The 21,684-nt window shown below is 35.0% G+C and overlaps 1 protein-coding gene across 1 annotated transcript; it reads right to left on the bottom strand.

The window, feature by feature from the left end:
• Positions 1-1,978: 1,978 nt before the first annotated feature.
• On the bottom strand, positions 1,979-20,720 carry swap70a (switching B cell complex subunit SWAP70a). Its single transcript, XM_073837042.1, has 12 exons — positions 20,584-20,720; positions 19,361-19,501; positions 13,173-13,346; positions 12,849-13,076; positions 12,595-12,741; positions 9,941-10,049; positions 9,679-9,860; positions 8,264-8,371; positions 5,939-6,105; positions 5,643-5,841; positions 2,741-2,837; positions 1,979-2,661 (listed from the first exon to the last, which is right to left on the bottom strand). The coding sequence occupies exons 1-12, from the start codon at positions 20,677-20,679 to the stop codon at positions 2,543-2,545; spliced, it is 1,767 nt and encodes a 588-aa protein (XP_073693143.1). The 5' UTR covers positions 20,680-20,720; the 3' UTR covers positions 1,979-2,542.
• Between the last annotated feature and the right edge of the window lie 964 nt (positions 20,721-21,684).

The raw sequence follows: 21,684 nt of genomic DNA, 5'->3' as shown, positions 1-21,684 counted from the left end.
TTTGTTTTACCATGTTATTTTAATGTATTATCTCAATTCTCATCACACTGGTTTGTAGTGTAAACAGTTTTACTGTTTACTGCACGTAATCCTTCTTGTTATTTCCCTACAACGGCCAACCCTATTGAAAAAAAAAAACAGTATATGCTGGTTAGGTAGGTTTTGAGACTGGGATGCTGGTTTTAGCTGGTTTAAGCTGGTCGTAAACTGCTTTATGCTGGTCCTAAAATGGTTTATGCTGATCCTTAGCTGGTTTATGCTGGTCCTAAGATGGTCCTAAACTGATCTCTCTTGCTCAGGACCAGCTTAGGATCAGCGCATGACCAGCATAAACCATTTTAGGACCAGCTTAAACCAGCTAAAACCAGCATCCAAGCATCAAAACCTACCTAACCAGCATATGCTGTTTTTTTTTTCAACAGGGTATGAACCGGAAGTCTCACCCTAAGCTTACAATGCGTTAAATAAAAAGGTGGATAATACTGCAATTGGCTTACCTGCAATTGTAAATTTGATCTTACTGTGCAATGATTTGAGTACTGAATTCGCGCAAAACTCAATGTGTGCGCCAATGTCAGTTATTATGTCCAAAATCACTTTATCAAAACATAAATCTTTAAAGAATGAGTCACACTGGTAAAGCACGTAAACAGAAATATCAATAACGTTACGGCCAAGCCAAAGGAACAAGGACCATATAGGCGACAATCAATGACCAAAATTGATATTCAGTAAACAAAGAGATATTGAGTGACTTAGATTTTAGAGACAATATTTCTACTTACATTGTCTATTTTTACTTCGGCAATGAAAATGGTTTTAAAAGCAACCGTCGCGTCGCCTGCAAGTATTAAAACACAGCTGTAGATTCGTGTTTGTCAATGAGTCAGTGTTCAAAGTACTGGTTGAATAAATAATGATTCAATTATTCACTCATAGAAAAAGTTACTTTGTTGCCCCCTATCGGTGGATAGATGTAACCTGCAGAAATAATTGCTGAAAAACATTTTTAACTATTTTTGCAAGTTACATGAACACTAATTCATAACACAGAAAAGCAGAGTGATAAAATTTGATTAATTTACAATGTGTCCTATATCAGACTACTTCCACAGTTTGATTTTTCAGTTTATAAAGCCATTAAACCACTCGCAACACTTCTAGGTAACAACATACACTGCAAAAAAACGATTTTCTTCCTTAGTATTTTTGTCTTGTTTTCTAGTATAAATATCCAATATAGTAAAGTAAAATGACTTAAGATATTGTGTCTTGTTTTCTGAAAAAAAAAAAGAAAAAAGTTTTTGCTTAAAACAAGCAGAAATATCTGCCAATGGTGCAAGAAATATAATCTTGTTTAGCCTTTGATTTAAGATTATTTTTCTTAGCCCACTGGCAGATATTTTTCCTTGTTTTAAGCAAAAACTAACAAAATTTGGATGTTTTCTCAGAAACCAAGACATAATATCTTAAGTAATTTTATTTGTCAAGTAAATGCATCCTGATTCAAGAATTCTTAGATATTTATACTAGAAAACAAGACAAAAATACTAAGGAAGAAAATCATTTTTTGCAGTGTAGTTGTTAGCGATTTTATTATGGTTAGTTTTCTGGCGTCTTGCCAAACAACATCCATCACAGTAAAAAAATAAATAAATTATAAAATATAATAAATTAAAAAACATAAAAAATATTATATTAATAAGTAATTTAATTATGCAATCAATTAATTATTGCTATATATTTTTAGTTCTTGTCATATTTATTACCATTTTCTAAACTATAGCAAATAATTTTTTTTAAAGGTGTTTGACTTTGAATACATTTTGGTTTGACTGTACTTTCAATACAATGTACGTTGATTTGCTTAAAAGCAAAATGTTAAATACATACATGTAAAAGCCTATCAATATATTAAAATAAATTCACCCTGGTTAACAAAGAGATTCAAGACAAAATTAACCACATTGACCCATCATGAACTTCATGATTTATTCCTTAATATATTTTCAAACAAGCAAATTTTAAACAAAACTGATTATACATTAACAGCTGAGACCAACACAGTATCACAGTTATGCATCGTTCATCCATCGGTGGATTTAGTTATCAAAAAATGTGAGTATGAATGGGTCATCTGGGTTTATCTGTGTATCAACAAGGACATCTAGTGGACACAGTAGGAATTGGGTGCTTTAATAGCACTAGCACCTTTAAACTGCCTCTATGCAGCTATTTTTCACATACAAAATTGAATGCACTTTAAAGTTGAATGATAAAAATAGTTACATTTTCTAAGTGTTTTAAAAAGGTATAAAAAGTTGTGGATGTCACTTTTTACATTTGACAACTCAAAATCAACAATTAACCGCACATCATTTATCTGCTAATATTCTATTATTAGAGTAACTAATTAATAAAAGGGTGAATAAAAACACATTTTAGTAACAATAGATTTACCCAGTAACACGAGACAAGTTGACAACTACCTGGCAAATACAAAATAAATATACACAAATAAAAGAAACGGACGCATTAGACATTATTGTTCATCATGTGATCTATTCCTGTTCTCCTGCCAAATTCTCCCCAGCTCGTCCAGCTCTGTATCAGTGAACGCTGCCTGTCCCCAGTTGGTCATTTTAGTGGGACACTTGCTGCCTGTGAAATACATGAAAAACATGAATCTGGTGCTTTTGGGAAAGCTATCGGCTATTTGAGAAAGGTTACACTCTGTCACCTGGTGGAATGATTCGAAGTAGGCCCTCATGTTTAGAGACTTTGTGCTTCCAGTTTTTTGTTTTGTTAGATGCCCGTTCCAGTTTTCTTGTAACGGCCTGAAAAACAATAAAAGTCACTAAAAATTCTGATCATTTAAGGTAACTTAAAGAAACAGTACACCCCCAAATACAAACTTGCTCAAAATTTATTCATCAGATGCAGATGAGTTTGTTTCTACATCAAAACAGATTTAGAAACATTTAACATTGCATCACATGCTCACCAATGGATCCTCTGCAGTGAATGAGAGTCTAAATAGCTGATTAAAAACATTGCAATGATCCACAAGTAATCCTCATGAATCCAGTGAGGTGAGAAGCTGCATGTTCATCATTAAGATGTTTTTAACCTGTTAACGCTGATAAGTCCCCTATCCATTAAATTGCTTTCTCTAGTGAAAAAGTTGGCTTATCTGAATCAGGAGAGAAATCTGCACGACAAGCGTTAACGTGCTGCGTTAACGTGAGACTCTTATCGGGCGATAAAAAAAAATATCGCCGTTAATCTATTCTCAAAGTTGGGTTGGGAGCTGGGTCTATACTACGCAAGCTAAGATGACGTTCACCTTGATATTTTAGCGCGGATGTATACCTAGCCGAATTGCACTGTAGGGGGCGAGAACGAGTCTTCGAACCTGTGTGTATTAGTGATGCGCGGGTCGGGGTTTTTTTCAACCCGCGGGTCCCGCAATTATGAAATTATTTAGCCCGCCCCAGCCCGCCCCGCAGTACTGTGTCTATTTTTACAACCCGCCCCGCCCCGCACCCGCGACAATTAAATAGACATACTATGCATTGTAATGCAAATGAAAACCGAAAGTGCTTTTCGCCCTTTAAACTGGCAACAATACTGTACGATTATGAATATGAACCATAAATCAAATCATATTAATAACAAGATAATCAGTGGTGTAACGTTAGTGGTGCCGGAAGAAATGTGGGTATATATGCTTCATTTATGAATATCGGTTTGAACTTTCTATTTGAACGCATTCGTTTACTGGATCCTTGGACTGAAAGGTTTAAAGGTTCACTGGTTTAAGGAAGTTCTGATCATGAAAATCTGCTTCTTTTTATTTGTAAGATATTGTGTTCGTTATTATGTACTGTTTAAAATGACTAGGGTGCAGGACGCAGCGGGCGCAATACATTTCAAAGCAAGCCGGCGCCACAGTCCTGACTACATCATTGCTGTCTTTATTGTGTGTTTTTAGCGAATATTTACATTCATTCACATATGACTGGATGTGGTTGACTGTCATGATTTTGGCTAATGCAGGATAATGCGCATCAGAGGAGATTTAAATACGCATAGCACCAGGCCAGCAGAGCTGAATGTGAGTTCGCTTGATGCGCTTGTGGCTGGCAGCGGGAGCTGCTTGGCGCTTTCGTGACGTGACGTGTTGATAACCTTATTAAAGAACTTAATAAAATATGAAAATAGATATTCCCAAATATGTAATATAGGCTATAGGGGATTGCACGCAACATACATTTATTTTTTTTAATTTTATTTTGTTTTTAATGACCCGCCCCAACCCGCCCCGCAAATAAAGTGACAGTTTCTTTACCCGCCCCAACCCGACCCGCGGGTTACCCGCGGGGCCCGCGGGTTATGAGACGACCCGCGCATCACTAGTGTGTATGCCTACTGTGAAATTACCACATCAAGCATGACGTGCTAACATGGATGCAGCTATGAAACCGCCGGGTTTGCTTCAGGGCAGGTGCATTGCTAGACCCTTTTTACTGGGGCACGTGCCCTAGTGAAAATCTGCTGTACCCCAGTAAAATCTCAAGTTTTAATTTGATAATCCCGAAATAAAGACATTAAACTATATGCAACAACTGAATTGACGCTTGTGAAAGCAACGCAGTTTAACTATGCACGCAGATATCCATGCCCGTGCGCGTCTGTGTATTTAACTGCAACGCGTACTCCCGCAGCCTTTTATGCAGAAGTACATGCAGTGTAGGAATAGTTGGTTACACAAGTTTGTACAGTTAATTGTGTTGTAAATGCAATTGTCAAACAGTTTGTGATGCATTTTGGAAACAGGAGATGAGCCCCTGGTCTAATGTACGCCACCTGGCTTGAGAAACCCGTTCTCAAAGACTTACTTTTAGTCATTATTTGGGTAGCACACATATCCTGAATGCCTTCGGCAGAATTCAAATTAGCCATTTTAATCTAGATTAATTCCAAGATTACAGTGAGATTAATCTAGATTAAAATAAATTAATCTATGCCCACCACTAGTTATTATGCATAATGGAATAAAATGAAAACATCTTGAATAGATTTGTTTCTTACAAACATGCAGCTTTTCACTTTATAGGATGTTAACCAATGGAATATAGTTGTGTGGATCACTTGTGGATTATTGTAATGTTTTTATCAACTCTCATTCTGACGGCACCCATTCACTGCAAAGGATCCATTGGTGAGCAAGTGATGCAATGCTAAATTTCTCCAAACCTGATGAAGAAAATCTCATCTACATCTTGCATGGCCTGAAGGTAAGTATATTTTTACCAGTTTTCATTTTTGGATGACCTATTCCTTTAAGTTTAAAACTACCAACAACACATTAAATGGCTGTTCTATCTAATGAGATAGACATCTACGCTAAAGAAGCTAAATTAAATATGTTGGCAAGCAAATAGTTCAATTTATAAAAATAGTTGAATTTATAAAAATGACCCCATTCAAAAGTGTATGCCCCCTTGATTCTTAATACTGTGTTGTTACCTGAATTTTTTTGCGTAGTCCCTTGTTTGTCCTGAACAGTTACTGCCTGCTATTTATTTTTCAATACATTTTTTCTTATTTTGCTTAAATATAATATTTGAAACCGCTACCTTGTATTCCTCTTGCGCCCCCTCTCTCTGTCTTGTAAGGATCTCCAGCTGCTCCTGTGCAGCCCTCAGGGCAAGTTCCTTCTCTGTCCGCTCCCTTTCCAGCTCTTCTTTCTCTTTCTGGGACTGGGATAAGATTTCTAGCTGCTGCTTGTGAATCTGCTCTAATTCATGCCTCTTGCTTGCCTCTTCTTGTAGCAGCCTGCAAATAAAATACACAAACGTTCTGCATAATGCAGTGCCCCAAAACATTGACAATAAGACGTGTATTCTCAATGTTGTGTGTTGGTGCACTGCACCTGGCCTGCAGTACGCGCAGAGCTTCTTCATCGTCTTTGGCCTGCCTCTCGTCATCTAATGCCTTTTTCAGTTGACGGTACATTTCTTCCAGTTCCTGCATGCGCTGCCAGTACTGCTCCACTTCATTGGCTTTTTCAACCACCTGCTCTTCCATCTGCATTCGAGCCTAAGAAGCAATTTTACATTTCTTTATCAGGCCTGTTCTTCACAGCCTGTGTTTTAAGCTCATTAGCATAACGGCTGACTGACTTCTGCAGAATTTCTACAGAAACTATATCACACATTATTTTTCCTTCTTTAATTAGAAAGGAGCTGAGTGGATCAACATGTTCACTGCAAAAAATGAAATTAGCATTAGTTCACTTTCAGCTGATTTTTTTGAGGAAAGCATCTAGGATTTTTCTACATATAGTTAAAGATTTATTGTGTGGCATTTTTGCCTTTATTATTGTTATAGTGTTTGTTAATTAAATGTAAGTTAAATTACAGTCTTGTATGTATAAATGGTGAGTTCTGTGTTGTCAAATCAGATGCTGTTACGTAATCACGTAGGGATTAGTTGGCTGTTTTGTTTATATTAACTCTATATCTGAACAGAATCGGTCACAGCAGACACATTTAAAACACATGCATACCAAAAAGAAACGTAAATGCATCTCAGCTGACAACTTGTGACTGAATACCCGAAGGGTTACTCCACTTCCAAAGATAAAGATTTCCTGATAGTTTACTCAACCCCATGTCTTTCAAGATGTTCATGTCTTTCTTTCTTTAGTTGCAAAGAAATTAAGTTTTTTGAGGAAAACATTTCACGTTTTTTCCTCCATATAGTAGACTTCAATGGTGCTCAACAAACTGAAAGTTAAAAATGCAGTTTCAGTGCAGCTTCAAAAGGCTCTACATGATCCCAGCTGAGGAAGAAGGGCCTTATCTAGAAATGATCAGGTATTTTCTAAATTTTTTTTTTACAATTTATATACTTTTTAACCTCAAATGCTCGCCTTGTCTAGCTCTACAATGTGCATGCATATTCTATGCACTCCGGTTCAATACACGTAGGGTATATCGAAAAACTCCCATCTCATCTTCTCCTCCAACTTCAAAATCGTTCTACATTGCCGACCCAGTGTTTACAAAGTGAAAATGCAAAGAAGGTCAAACGCCCTTTACAAAAAAAGTAAAACAGTGATGTAGGACTATTTTGAAGTTTGAGTAAAAATGGGATGTTAGTTTTTCGACATACCCTAACTGTCTTGTGCACAGAGTACACATGAGCATCGCATAGATAGACAAGACAAGCATTTGTGGTTAAAAAGAGTATTAAGTGTATTAAGTGCTTACAGATAATTAAGTCATTTAAAAATGCTTATAGATCACTTACATTACTTAATGCATTAAATAAGATAGTAAAATAAATCTTTATTGCTCTATTCACAGACAAATACCTAAATTAACTCAAATTTACGTACTGTACTAGTAATATAGTTTTATATATATATTTTTTACAAATACTTATAGATCATTAAAATTGTTTTTACAAACCCTAAAAAACTACAACAAGATCTTATTTGTTAACATTAGTTTACTAAAATAAACTAACAATGAAAAGTATGTTTTTACACCATTTATTAATCTTTGTTAATGACAGTAACTGTTCATGTTAACTCACAGTTCTTTAACTAATGTTAACAGATACAACTTTAAATTTTATTTTATTATGCATTTGTAAGTTTTGAACTTAATTTTAACTTAGAGTATAAAATTCTATATAAATATTGTACATTTTAAGTAATATTGTTAGTTAATTTAACTGAAACTTCGATGTAAAGTTTTATATATTGTTCTGTGTGTGTTTCTTGATGTTTTGGATTAACCCTTTCATCGATGTAACCCTTAAAACCAGACTGTCAGAGGGTTACTGTAAATATATGTGCCCGCTGTGCACCGTTTTCCTGATGCATTTCCTGATGGTGGCTTGGGCCCGTCATCGCTGCTTGCAGCTATATTTAACCTCCAATCCTTTGAGCACCACTGAAATCACTGTTTTGCTTTAAAACCTTAATTTCTTTGCGAATGAAAAAGGAAAGACATGAATATCTTGGATGACATGGGGGTGAGTAAATTTTCAGGAATTTTTTTATTTTGGTAATCCTTGTGAAGTAATCCTTTAATACCCTGAAAACAGGGCTTCCTTCTCTTGCTTGATTTCCAGTGTATTGTTTATAATTTGCAGGCATCGGAAATCGCTATCAATATGCAAGAGGCTCTAGGTCCTTTAAGGAGAGGTTAGATGTCTGTTAGTGGGACTTTAATGTTGTAGTTACCATTTTCTCTTGCTCAAGGTCTCGTCTGTATTGGTCTAGTAGTTCTGTTTGGGCCTGAAGTCTTCTCTGTTCCTCCAAATCACCCCTCGCTGATGCTTCCTGCATGTTCTACCACACCAAGACAAAATGAAAGCATACAAGGCTTCTGTAAACCAGATTAGATGCCAAATACAGGAAGAAAAACATAAAATAACAACCAGACTTCATTCACTGTTCCAGATTCAATTGACGGAAACTGTATCAACAAAAGCATTTCAATTCATTCCTCAATTTGAAAAAATACATCTTTACAATAATGCACTTGCAGTGGAAGGAGCAGCAATGTGCGTATTAACATGCTTAATATTGTTTGGAAAATAGGTTACACTTTATTTTAAGGTGTCCTTGTTAGAGTGTAATTATTCATTTAAGTAAATTAATGTAGTTACTATATGGTTAGTTAGGATTAGGGCTTGGTTTAGAGTTATTTATTAATGTAATTATGCATAATTTATTGTTATTATAATAGGAAGTACATGTAAAAATGTGTAACAAGGATACCTTAAAATAAAGTGTTACCCAAAAAAATGCTGTAAAGTGGTCTAGAATGCATTTTTTCATTATCGTGTGCATAGTGTGAAAGTTTCCAAGATACACAGATTTGCATGGTTGACACAGGAGATAAAAATCACACTATTCTCCTGCTGCCAAGGAGTAAACTTATTTCCTGCTTCACAAGCAATAAAGTACTGCTTAATGAAAGTACTATCCCTTGAGATTGAAGATATCAAACAGGAACTAGTGACTGTCAAAACAGCCTGTACACAGGAAGTGTGGCTTCATTTCTCAGGAGTGCTCTTTTGCAGGTGTCCTAAAATAAAGAATTTACATAAGCAAAGCTGTTTTTTAAGTTATATTTTTGGGCGCTTTTTTGACTGTTGAGGAGAGCCACTAGAAGCCACAAGGCTATGCCTTTGACAGCAATTTTTGCTTGTATTAACAGAAAACAAATTCTAGAAATATCTACACATTTAGCCTCAGTTAAGAGCTTCAGTAGGATCTGCTTTCTTTTTACTGTCAAACAGGATTCCAAGAATCAAAAATGTAACATGAAAACTAATTAAAGGTTTAACATGGAAGAAAACAGACAAGGATGTGAAACTTTAACACATTACTAATAGTGTGACCATTACTAATGGTGTGCTATAAACCATGTCAGTGAATGAAAATGAGACGAAAGGGGAACTGACTGCAACAGTGAAAAGAGAACAAAATGAAAATATGTTTTAATAGAGAGTTACTGCGAATTTCATAACTCAAAGGTAAATCCCCAGTTTAAAAGTGAGTTTTTGTTTCCACCCCGTCTGAAACACCACTAAAGTAGTTTAAATAAACCTTTATTTGCTCATTCAATGACTCAAGGAGGGTCACGGTACCTTGCTCAAGGCCTCCAGCTGAGCCTGCTTGCTCTCGTTGGCCAGCTGCAGTTGTCTCATTCTGTTCTCCATGGACTCCTGTTCAGCTTTCATCCTGTTTCTCAGCTCCCTGCGTTTCTGTCTAGATTCTCGGTGTGGGGAGGAAAGGCCCTGCCTTATGCGGGCAATACAGTCCTGGATGGCTGAAAACACATGATGAACACATGAAGTTGTGGATGTACAAATATTATCACAGTCCAGAACCAGCACAGATGTGCAGTACCTTGAATCCACTCCTGTTTTGCCTTTTTATCCGATGCACTGATCTCAAAACTTTTTTCAACACATTTTACAATAAAGAGGTTCTTCTTTGCATCCTTGTCTGGTAAAGACTGCAAAGACAAAGCAATTTAGATATTTAAAGGGGTAGTACACACACCAAAAAATACAATTCTGTCAACATTTTTTCACTATTATGGAAGCTTGTTTCTGCCACCGAATTAAAAATAAAAAAGGCAATTGCGACTTTTATCTGACAATTCTGACTTTTTTTCTCATAATTGCATTATATAAACTCGAATTTTGCCTTTTTTTTGGAATTGAAATTGCCAGATATAAAGTCACAATTCAGACTTTTGTCTCAGAATTGCATGATATAAACTCACAATTGCAAGAATTAAGTCAAAATTGCAAGATAAAAACCTGCAATTCTCACTTTATTTTGTGAGTTTGTATCTTGCAATTCTGAATTTTTCTCGCAATTGCGAGTTTTGATCTGTAATTCTGACTTTTTTCTTAGAATTATGAGATAGAAACTCACAATTGTGAGTAATAAAGTGCAATTTTAAGACTGCAATTGCGAAAAAGACTGCAATAACTGCAATTGCGTGTTATAAAGTCAGAATTGTGAGTTATAAAATCACAAGTGTGAATAGATATGAACTTGTAATTCTGAGATAAAAAAAAGGCAATTCTAACTTTATTTCTCAGAATTGCGAGTTTGTATCTTGCAATTCAGATTTTTTTTCTTAAAATTGTGAGATATAAACTCGCAATTGTGAGAAAAGTCCAATTTTGAGGGGGAAAAGAGACTGATAACTGCAACTGTGTGTCATAAAGTCAGAATTGTAAGTTATAAAATCACAAGTGTGAAAAGTCACAATTGCAAGATATGAACTAGAAATTCTGAGAAAAAAAGGCAATTCTAACTTTATTTCTCAAAATTGCGAGTTTGTATCATGCAATTCTGACTTTTTTCTCGCAATTGCGAGTTTGTATCTCACAATTTTGACTTTTTCTCACAATTTCAAGTTTGTATCTCGCAATTCAGATTTTTTTCTCAAAATTGTGAAATATAAAATCGCAATTGTGAGTAAAGTTTAATTTTGAGGGCGAAAAAAGACTGATAACTGCAATTGTGTGTTATAAAGTCAGAATTGTGGGTTATAAAATCACAATTTTGAGAAAAAAAGGCAATTCTAACTTTATGTCTTGCAATTCTGACTTTAATAGTCTGAACAACAAGATTGTATCATGCAATTCTCAGAAAAAAAGTAAGAATTGCAAGATGTAAACTCACAATTGTGAAGAAAAAAATCAGAAAGTCAGAGATAAATTTTACCATTTTTTTTTTAATTCAGTAGCGGAAACAGGCTTCCATACACTACTATGTTGTTCCAAACCTGTATGATTTCTTGTCATAGCCTTTGTTTCTATTCAGGCTTTCATTATTTTAACATTTAAATATAACTTGTTATGATGATATTGTTATCTTATGTATCTTGAGGTGTCAAGTTTGTACAGTAAATGCAAAATATCTCTTTATGATTTTTGGTGGATAACAACTTAAAGGGATAACCAAAAATGAAAATTCTGTCATCATTTACTCATCTCAAGTTGTTCCAAAACTGTACTGAGGATAATTTTCCAATATTCTTAAAATATCTTATTTTGTGCTCAACCGAAGAACTAAAACTCATATATATTTGGAACGACATGAGTATGAGTGAATAATCGATGATAGAAAACAGCAAATTACAGAATTCTCAATTTTGGGTGAACTGTCCCTTTACATTTGGGTATTTTCTTCATGCAACACTATCACACAACTTGCAATTTAGTGCATAAGTCGTAAGGGATACTTTTATGATCTTTTAGGATCTTTTTTCATGACAGTCCAAATACCCATCAACTTTTATTGTATGGAAAATGGCAGCTTGGACATTCTGCTAAACATCTGCTTTCACAGGAAAACATACAGGGCTAGATCCAAATGAAATGGAAGCTTAATTCTGCCAGAGAATAGAAAAATAAAAAAGGTAATTAATTTTTAAATTTACCTTTTTATTTAGAATTTTTCTCAGAATTGTGAGATAAAAAGCTTTGGCAGAAATCTGACCATGGACCACAAAACCAGTCTTAAGTAGCATGTGTATATTTGTAGCAATAGCCAAAAATACATTGTATGGGTCAAATTGATTCTTTTATGCCAAAAATCATTAGGATATTATGTAAAGATCATATTCCAAGATAATATTTTGTAAATTTCCTACCATAAATATATCAAAACTTAATTTTTGATTGGTAATATGCATTGCTACAAAACTTCATTTTGACAACTTTAAAGGTAATTTTCTCAATTTAGATTTTTTTCACCCTCAGATTCCAGTTTTTTTAAATAGTATCTTGGCCATATATTGTCCTAACAAACCATACATCAATGGAAATCTTATTTATTCAGCTTTCAGATGATGTATACATCTCAATTTAAAAAACAATTGACCCTTTTGACTGGTTTTGTTCTCCAGGGTCACAAATAAGCTCCTATAACATGAGGGTGTGTAAATGATGACAATGATCTGGTGTGTTTTAACTAGAAAATGCCTTTAAAATTCAACTTGATTTCAACAAATGCTTTAACAAATATTCTGGTTTTACCTCAACACAGCAGTTGCGATCAAGCGAAATACATCCCTTCTGCTCTACGAGGTCTTCACTCACATAATAGGATATGTAATTGAGATGGAGCTCAAACCATCGCTCTGTCCAGTTCTTCCTCTTATGACCTTTCTTCGTCATATAGCCCTTTTTGAATAAAAAAACATGAATTGACTATAACTGACAACTTTTAAACACCTGCCTCTCTTGTATGGACAACAGATTCAATAAAACACATGAACATAAACCCCTACCTGCTTTATAACATCCATTACAAGCTCCTGATAGACCTCACTGATGCCCATGGAGAGAGTCTGAGGGTTTATGCCCTTGGTGAAATGACCCATGCCAATAAGCTCAATCAGTTCCCAAGCATTCAGATGCTTTTTCTTTGCACTGAGTTGCATTCTGTAGTCATCAAACCTGCCCTCGTTCCAACTGCAACCCATTGCTCCAAACAGCTTGCGCAGGAAGTACTCAAGCTGTTACAGTACAAATATACAGCATTATTTCTATTTGATATCATGTAATTGGAAAAGGATATATATTTAGAACACACTAAAACCACTAGAACCAACCTCTTCTGTGACGATGTGCAGTGGATATTTATCTTCGGACAGAAAGTTGAAGATGCACCAGACCTTGTAGGTATCACTTCCTGAGATAAGCAGATGTTTGCTACTGATGTGCTTTGGTGCAGATAAAGTCCAGCACATCTTATTCAGCTCGCTGAAGTCAAAGTTGGCCTGGACCTGCCATTAAAATATTCAAGCATTCATTTAGGGCTACAATTATAAATGTTTTTGCTGAATTAATATGCAGATGCTTTAAAGGGGTAGTTCACTTTCAGAACAAAAATGTGCAGATAATTTACTCACCCCTTCGTCATCAAAAATGTTCATGTACTTCTTTCTTCAGTCCATAAGAAATCATGTTTCTTCAGGAAAACATTTCAGGATTTCTCTCCATATAATGGACTTCAATGGTGCCCAAGTTTGAACTTCCAAAATGCAGTTAAATGCAGCTTCAAAGGGCTCTAAATGATCTCAGCCAAGGAAGAAGGGTCTTATCTTGCATAACAATTGGTCAATTTCTAAACAAACCAACAATTAATATACTTTGAACCTCAAACACTTGTATGGTCTATGTTTGCATATGTCAAAAAGTCTCATCTCATTTTTTTTCCCCAACTTCAAAATCATCCTTCATCGCTTCAGATGTAAAGTGTTTATACAGTGAACATCAAACGCCCTTTACAAAAACAGCAATGCAGGACGATTTTAAAGTTGAAGAAGAATATGAGATGAAAGTTTTTCAACATACTCTTACTGTATTGACCTGAATTACACAAACCCATGCACATTGCAAAGAGGACACAAGACGATCATTTGAGGTTAAAAAGTATATAAATTGTCAATTTGTTTAGAAAATGAAAGATCGTTTTGCTAGATAAGACTCTTTTTCCTCGGCTGGGATCGTTTAACTGCATTTTTGAAGTTCAAACTTGGGGGCACCATAGAAGTCCACTTTATGGAGATAATTCCGGAAATGTTTTCCCTCAAGAAATATAATTTCTTTACAACTGAAGAAAGACAGACATGAACATCTTGGATGACAAAGGGGTGAGTACATTTTCTGTACATTTTTGTTCTTTTTTTAAGTTTGTCTTGTGTTTACTAACTGCAAGGTTTTTTTTATAAACTTTTTTGATACCAGAAATTTTGTACCAGTGAATACAGCAACCATATTATTTAGTAGTCAGTCACTATACAGTTTTTGACCAAAAAAATGCCACGAGAGCTGTATAATAACATGGTAATATGTGGTAAAACATGGCCAATGAAAATGAATAGCAATGAATGTCAATGCATAAAAGCAAGCTGGACAAGAGGATCAGTTCTTGTCCAAACTAAACATCGCAATTGGTGAAGAAATGTGATCTATAAGCGAGTATGTCAGAAACAGTTGATCTTATGGGGTTTTCACACATGAAAGTGTCTACACTTTACTGAGAATGGTGTAAACAACCAAAAACATCTAGTAAGTAGCAGTTCTATGGAGAAAAACGCCTTGAAGACAAGTCAGAGAAGAATGGTCAAACAGGTTTGAGCTGACAGGATGGCAACAGAAACTTTTACAGAAGTTATAACCACACGTTTCAGCAGAGCTACAGAGAAAAGCATTTCTTAATGCACAACATGTCAAACTGTGAAGTTGAAAAGAAACAGAAGAGCTCTACAGGTTCCACTGCTATTAGTTAAGAAAAGGACCTAAAACTACCTATTCACTTCCAAGAAGAAAATGTATAGAAATGTATTTTTTGCACTTTAAGAAAAAGTTTTCTTTTTGTCTTTCGAATTAGAAAAATAAGCAACACTACAGTAAATAAGTGCAATTTACAGACTAAGATAAGTAGAATCTAAATGTATATATATATATATATATATATATATATATGTATATGTATGTGTGTGTGTGTGTGTGTGTGTGTGTGTGTGTGTGTGTGTGTGTGTGAAATTGATTAATCGCAACCAAAATAAAGGTTAATATAGTTAATATATGTCTGTACTGTATATTTATATGTATATATAAACACACACACATATACATATATATACATATATATATACATACATATATATATATATATATATATATATATATATATATATTTATTAAAGAAATAGATGTTACACTGACTGTATATATTTATATATAATATAAATCTTTTATATATATATGATAATATTTAATGTTTGGGATTCAATCAAGATGCCAAACTTGTGGAGTTTCTTCTTAAAAGGTATAGGCTAAACTCACAATGGCAAAAAAAATAAATAAATAAAAATGGCAAAAGAGGTATGTGACCCTGGACCACAAAACCAGTCATAAGGTTAAATTTTACAAAACTGAGATGTATTCATCATATGAAAGCTCAATAAATAAGCTTTATATTGATGTATGGTTTGTTAGGATAGGACAATATTTGGCCGAGATACAACTATTTGAAAATCTGGAATCTGAGGGTGCAAAAAAATCAAAATATTGAGAAAATCACCTTTAAAGTTGTCCAAATTAAGTTATTAACAATGCATATTACTAATCAAAAATTACATTTTGATATATTTATGATAGGAATTTTACAAAAAATCTTCATGGAATATGATCTTTACTTAATTTCCTAATGATTTTTGGCATAAAAGAAAAATCTATAATTTTGACCCATGCAATGTATTTTTGGATATTGCTACAAATATACCCCAGCGACTTAAGACTGATTTTGTGGTCCAGGGTCACAAATTAGTCTTGTAAGTGATGCAAGTAGTGCACAAACTGCATACGTCACCTTAAACAGTATAACATTTTGAACAGTCACTTAATTTACACAAAAAATTTAATTAGCCCATTATTTACTCACCTTCCAGGTATCCTAGGTGTATATGTGTGTCATCTTTCAGACAAATTATTTATATAACTCCAATTGGAGTTATATAAATAATTATACTGGAACTTCCAATCTCTGTAATGGCAATAGGTGGGTGTTTCTCTTCATCAGTCCAAAACAAGTCCAATAAAGCACATTCATCCATAATAAAAAAGGCATCACATGGCTCGGGGAGTGACCAAATCTATGCATTTTTGTAAGAAAATGTCCATATTTAAAACGTCATAATCACTTTAATCTAGCTTGTGCTAACAGTCCTACACGGAAGCCATCCCAGGCAAATGACATCGGAACTGCGTATGAGCCGCTCAGAAGTGACGAATGTGAACGCGCAGTGAAAAGACTAAAACAAAACAACGGTCATGGACTAGAAGCACAAAATGAGGATTTGAGAAGAAAAATGTTGGAGGAGTTCGATATAAGCCAAAAGGAGACTGGTTTTCCTTTGCTAAAGTAAGGAAACTTTGCTCCTGTAAACAAACGTTGGTTTCCATGAGATTAGCGGTGCATGAGCAACACATACGTCCTGTGTCATCCACCCGGAGCGGCTTACGTGCACAACAGTTAGCGGAAGCTACAGAAAAGTGATTATTACATTTTAAATATGGATTTTTTATTTTTACAAAAATGCATCGATTCGCTACAGGAGGCCTTTTATTTACCCCGCGGAGCTGTGTGAGGCACTTTTTATTACGGGTGGAAACACTTTATTGCACTTGTTTTGGACTGTTGACAAGAAACACCCACCCATTGCCATTTTAGAGCTTGGAAGTGGCAGGATAAATTTTAATATAACTCTGAAAGAAGAAAGTCATTAACACCTAATATGCATGGAGGGTGAGTAAATAATGGGCTAATTTTCATTTTTGGGTAAACTACTTCTTTAAGTCTGAAACGGGTCATTCATCGGATGCAAAATTCACTTTTACATGTTGTTTGAACATAAATACATTCAAGACACTGATGCTGGCCTATAGGACAGCCACCGGCTCATCACCTGCCTACCTCCACTCACTACTACGCATCTACACTCCCTCCAGAAGTCTGAGATCCTCTAGTGAAAGACGCCTCATTGTACCACCACAGAGAGGCATGAAATCACTTTCCAAAACATTCTCCTTCAACGTCCCTGCCTGGTGGAATGATCTTCCCACCCCCATCCGGAACTCAGACTCCATAACTGTCTTCAAGCGACTGCTGAAAACGCATCTTTTTCGACACTATTTGACTCAATTAAAAAAAAAAAAAAAAAAAAATTCTTCTCCTCTCTTTCCTGATCTTCCCTTTCTAGCCCGTACTCATCTAACAACGCCTGATATATGGTATTTTTGAGCACTTCCTATATCGATCTGCCTCCTTAGGATGAATCACTTGTTGTATTCCTCAATTGTAAGTCGCTTTGGATAAAAGCGTCTGCTAAATGAATAAATGTAAATGTAAATACATGTGTCTTGGCAGTGTGTATACACATCCACCCTACAGTATAATGAGTCCACCACTGTTTTGACACCCGAGCAGGAGAAGAATGCAATTGAGGTGTTCTGTTGTTGGATGTAATGAAGTAGGTTGACCATACGTTCTTTTTTTTCACAGACACGTCCTCTTTTTGGAATTAAAAAAATGTGTCCGGCCTTGCACGGGGCTGTTTTCTAAATCCCACTCCTGCAAACATTCTAATATTTAATATAATTTTCACGCATTTAATCGCTATTAATATGCAGAGTATTTAAATCACTTTGGTTGCAGCTCGTGTTGGATGTAGGGTTACCAAATACGCATTTTTTCCATGGAATTGTGCTGATTTTAAACTGTTGCAGTGGGTTGATTTTCCCCCATGGGTTAAATGTTTGAAATATTACATAAATTCCATTAAACTAAACTGCTTGTATTGAAACATTTTGTTTTCTACCTGTGATAAAACTGTGGTAGATATTAGTTTTGTGAAGGATGGCCACTGTGGTAGGAAGCTTTTTAGCTGTGTTTATGAATCATCAATCTGCATAACGGTGACTGTAAAATATGTCGTTTTGGTATGGAAATGACTCGGGTCGCTGTGAACAGAGCTGTTTTTGACAAGGTAAAAAGGGTGTTGTTTTACATAACCAATGAAAAATTTTAACCAAAGTATATTATATACTTTATTAAGAACCTAAAGAATCTTGTCAACTTATTCACAATGGGCATCCAAAGACCCCTTTAAATGTTTTCTGTATTTCTATTTTCAGTAAGAGACAGCTAAAAAAAAAAAAATATTAATACGTGAGTAACAAGTCTCATGCCCCATGAGTCACAAGTCACGGCTCATGGATATTAACTTCCCTACAGTCGTAGTATTAGACGTAGTATTTAAGGTCACATCTTATTTCGTAGTTACAACCTTTTTATTCATTCCTATTTTAAATCATGTTTAATATTAAATTTAAATAAATAATGATTGAACTCATCAATGAAATAATACATTGTTGGAGTAGGCTCCAAAAGTTTGAGACCACTAGTGAAGATGCTTATATTTTATAATACAAATTAAGCAGTTTGAGTTAAAAGTGCACATGAATTTCAGAGCTTGATTATTTTACATGTTGCGCTTTTGCTTTAATGACAGGATAGTTTTATCCAGCAGCAGAATGAGTTGCATGATCAATTTGACAAATTTACTTATTTGATTAGTATACATAAATAGTATGTTTTATCTTTTTTTTTTTATCTTCTGTGGCATAACCTTCATTTATTCATTTTCTTATTTAAATTAGATTTTGAATCCAAGATTTTGGACCCCACAGTATCAGTCTTGGTACAGAACAACAGACAGATACAAAAAAATAATATATGCCTACACTCTTAAAAATAAAGGTGCTTTAAAATGTTCTTCACAGTGATGCAAAAGAAAAAACATTTTTGGTTCCACAAAGAACTATTCAGTCAAAGGTTCTTTAAAGAACCATCTCTTTCTTACCTTTTAATGTTCTGAAGAACCTTCTTTCGTCACAAAGAACCTTTTGTGAAACAGATGTTAATGGTTCTTTATGCAACCATTTAGACAAAAAAGGTTCTTCTATGGCATCGTGAAGCACCTTTATTATTAAGAGTGTACGTGAGTCATGGGATTTAATGTGTAACCTTATTCCAGAGGAAATGACAAACATCTATTTTAAGACAAAAACTTGTGCTGGGGATGGCGAGAGCGACAATGTAACATTATATTTCTGAGTGTGCTTCTTTGGGACGAGAACAAATCACAGTATTGTCATCATAAAACATACCAGAGTGAACAGCAATACAGCAATCAGGCTGCACTTTGATAAAAGACAGTGTATTTATTACCTTACTAAGTATGAACATGTTAAGGTAGGGCATGTATCCTTGTGTTGACACTGGTCCTTCATCATCATCTTTAAAGTGCTCCTCCAGGGCTGAAGTGTTATGAGGGATTTTCATTATGGTGCACAGGTTGTGAGACAGCACCTGGAGAGAGACGGACAGCAAATGTAGACCGCTTGAGTTCAATCATAAAGCAAAATAAGATCAAGCGTCTACAAACATCATGCTTATTTACAAATGTTGTTGATATATTTAGTCATCAACATGGAATAATACTAAGGATAAAGCAGCTTCTCGTGGTTACTTCATCTTCTAAGTTGATCAAATATCCAACTTTGCATAAAGTGATAATCTAAAATATTAGTTTCTTTCAGTTTCTTCACTTCAGTGCACATGCATCTGCATACACCCCAGAGAAAGTCTTGCAAGACTGATCAAGCGTTCTTCAAACATTTGTGACCCTGGACCACAAAACTAGTCATAAGGGTAGTTTTTTTTTTTTTTTTTTTTTTTTTAGCAAATTGACATATAGATAATGTGAAAGCTGAATAAATAAGCTTACCACTGACAATATTTGGCTGAGATACAACTATTTGAAAATTTTGAATCTGAGGGTGCAAAAAAAAAAAAATCCAAATTTTAAGAAAATTGCCTTTAAAGTTGTCCAAATTAAGTTAGCAATGCACATTACTAATCAGAAGTGAAGTTCTTATATATTTACAATAGGAAATTTACAAAATATCTTCATGGAACATGATCTTTACTTAATATTCTAAAGATTTTTGGCAAGAAAAAGCGATAGTTTTGACCCACACAATGCATTTGTGGCTATTGCTACAAATATACCTGTGCTACTTAAAACTGGTTTTGTGGTCCAGGGTGACATTTATCATTTAGTCTGTGACTCTCTCTCCTCATCTAATATTATCTTCTGCAAATATCTGTTGAAAAAAAAAAAAAAAAAAAAACTTCGTTCAGCTGTCAGTACTTTGTAGCCCGGTATCGAAAGGGAGAAATCTTGATCTCAAAGAGAAACTATAATGAATAATGAATAAATAGATGTCTAAAAGAGACAGTTCGTACATGTAAATCAATTTAATGGACAAACATTACTTTTTCAAGTGGAGAAACGAGTGCGCATAACTCTTCAGACTGAATACACGGAAACTGTCGAACAGGTGCGCGCACTGTGATTTCTAGAGTTGATAGTAGAGTAGTTCGCTTACCTTTAACTGGGATTTCGATACTTTCCCGTTTCGGTCCACATCCAGAGCAGTAAAGGCGTACCATATGGGTTTGAGTATTTCTTCCCGGGATACCATGATACATTCAGTGAACGATGCCAGAGCGCCTGTCAAGCTGATCCTCTTCCCTCAGTCAGTGCGCGCAACATGAGCGCGCGTCACGTGACCTACAGTGTTCAGCATTACACAGCGTCTCACAAACCTCAAATATTTACATACAAATAAAAACGTAATATGAACCGAATATGTTGCTTTTATCCGTGTTTTTAAATTCCAACGTTGTCCAGTGCAGTGTTTCAGTGTTTTGACTACAGTGAATAAAGTTTATCTAATAGGCTAATAAAGAAGGGTTACTTTGTGATGTGTATTAGTGATAAATAACCAACGTTACAGGTAAATCGATATGTTTCCTCCTCTGCACGCCTTCCCGCTTTTCTGACGAGCTAACTTTTGTTTACTATTGTATTGTTTGCTAACCCTGGTGAAAAAAACAGCTAAAACCAGCCTAGGCTGGTTGGCTGGTTTTAGCTGGTCATAGCTGGAAGGCAGGCTGGTTTTAGAGGGGTTTTGGTCACTTTTCCAGCCTGGCCAGGCTGGGAGACCAGCTAAAACCAGCTACTTCCAGCTTAAACCATCTAAGACCAGCCAACCAGCCTAGACTGGTATTAGCTGTTTTTTTCAGCAGGGTTAACACTGCTGAAACGCATACCTGCTGCATGCGTAAAAACGTGGAAGTATTTTCCGTTCCATCAAGTATTTTAAGGCGAGACACTGCAGGTGAATAGAGTAAAAACAATAAATAAACATTGCTAATTGCAAACATTTTTTGTATTACAAGTCTTCTAAAATATTAGGTCTAAATGAGGCATTATTGAATGAAATATGTGCTAATTTGCACACATTTCTACAAAAAAAAAAAAAAAAAAAAAGAATGAAGTCAGTTTCAAAACTCTTGTTTAAATTTGTTGACAGTGTCAAATGTTATTCCTGAGGGAATTTTGAGTATTTCATTTTGTCACTCCATAATTCAGAATAAACTTAGAATAGACAGAAAACAATATATTTTAACCATTTTTGGGGGAA

The sequence above is a fragment of the Garra rufa genome, chromosome 3, assembly GCF_049309525.1.
Source record: "Garra rufa chromosome 3, GarRuf1.0, whole genome shotgun sequence".
NCBI classification, from domain to species: domain Eukaryota; kingdom Metazoa; phylum Chordata; class Actinopteri; order Cypriniformes; family Cyprinidae; genus Garra; species Garra rufa.
This window is presented reverse-complemented; position numbering and strand designations above follow the sequence as displayed.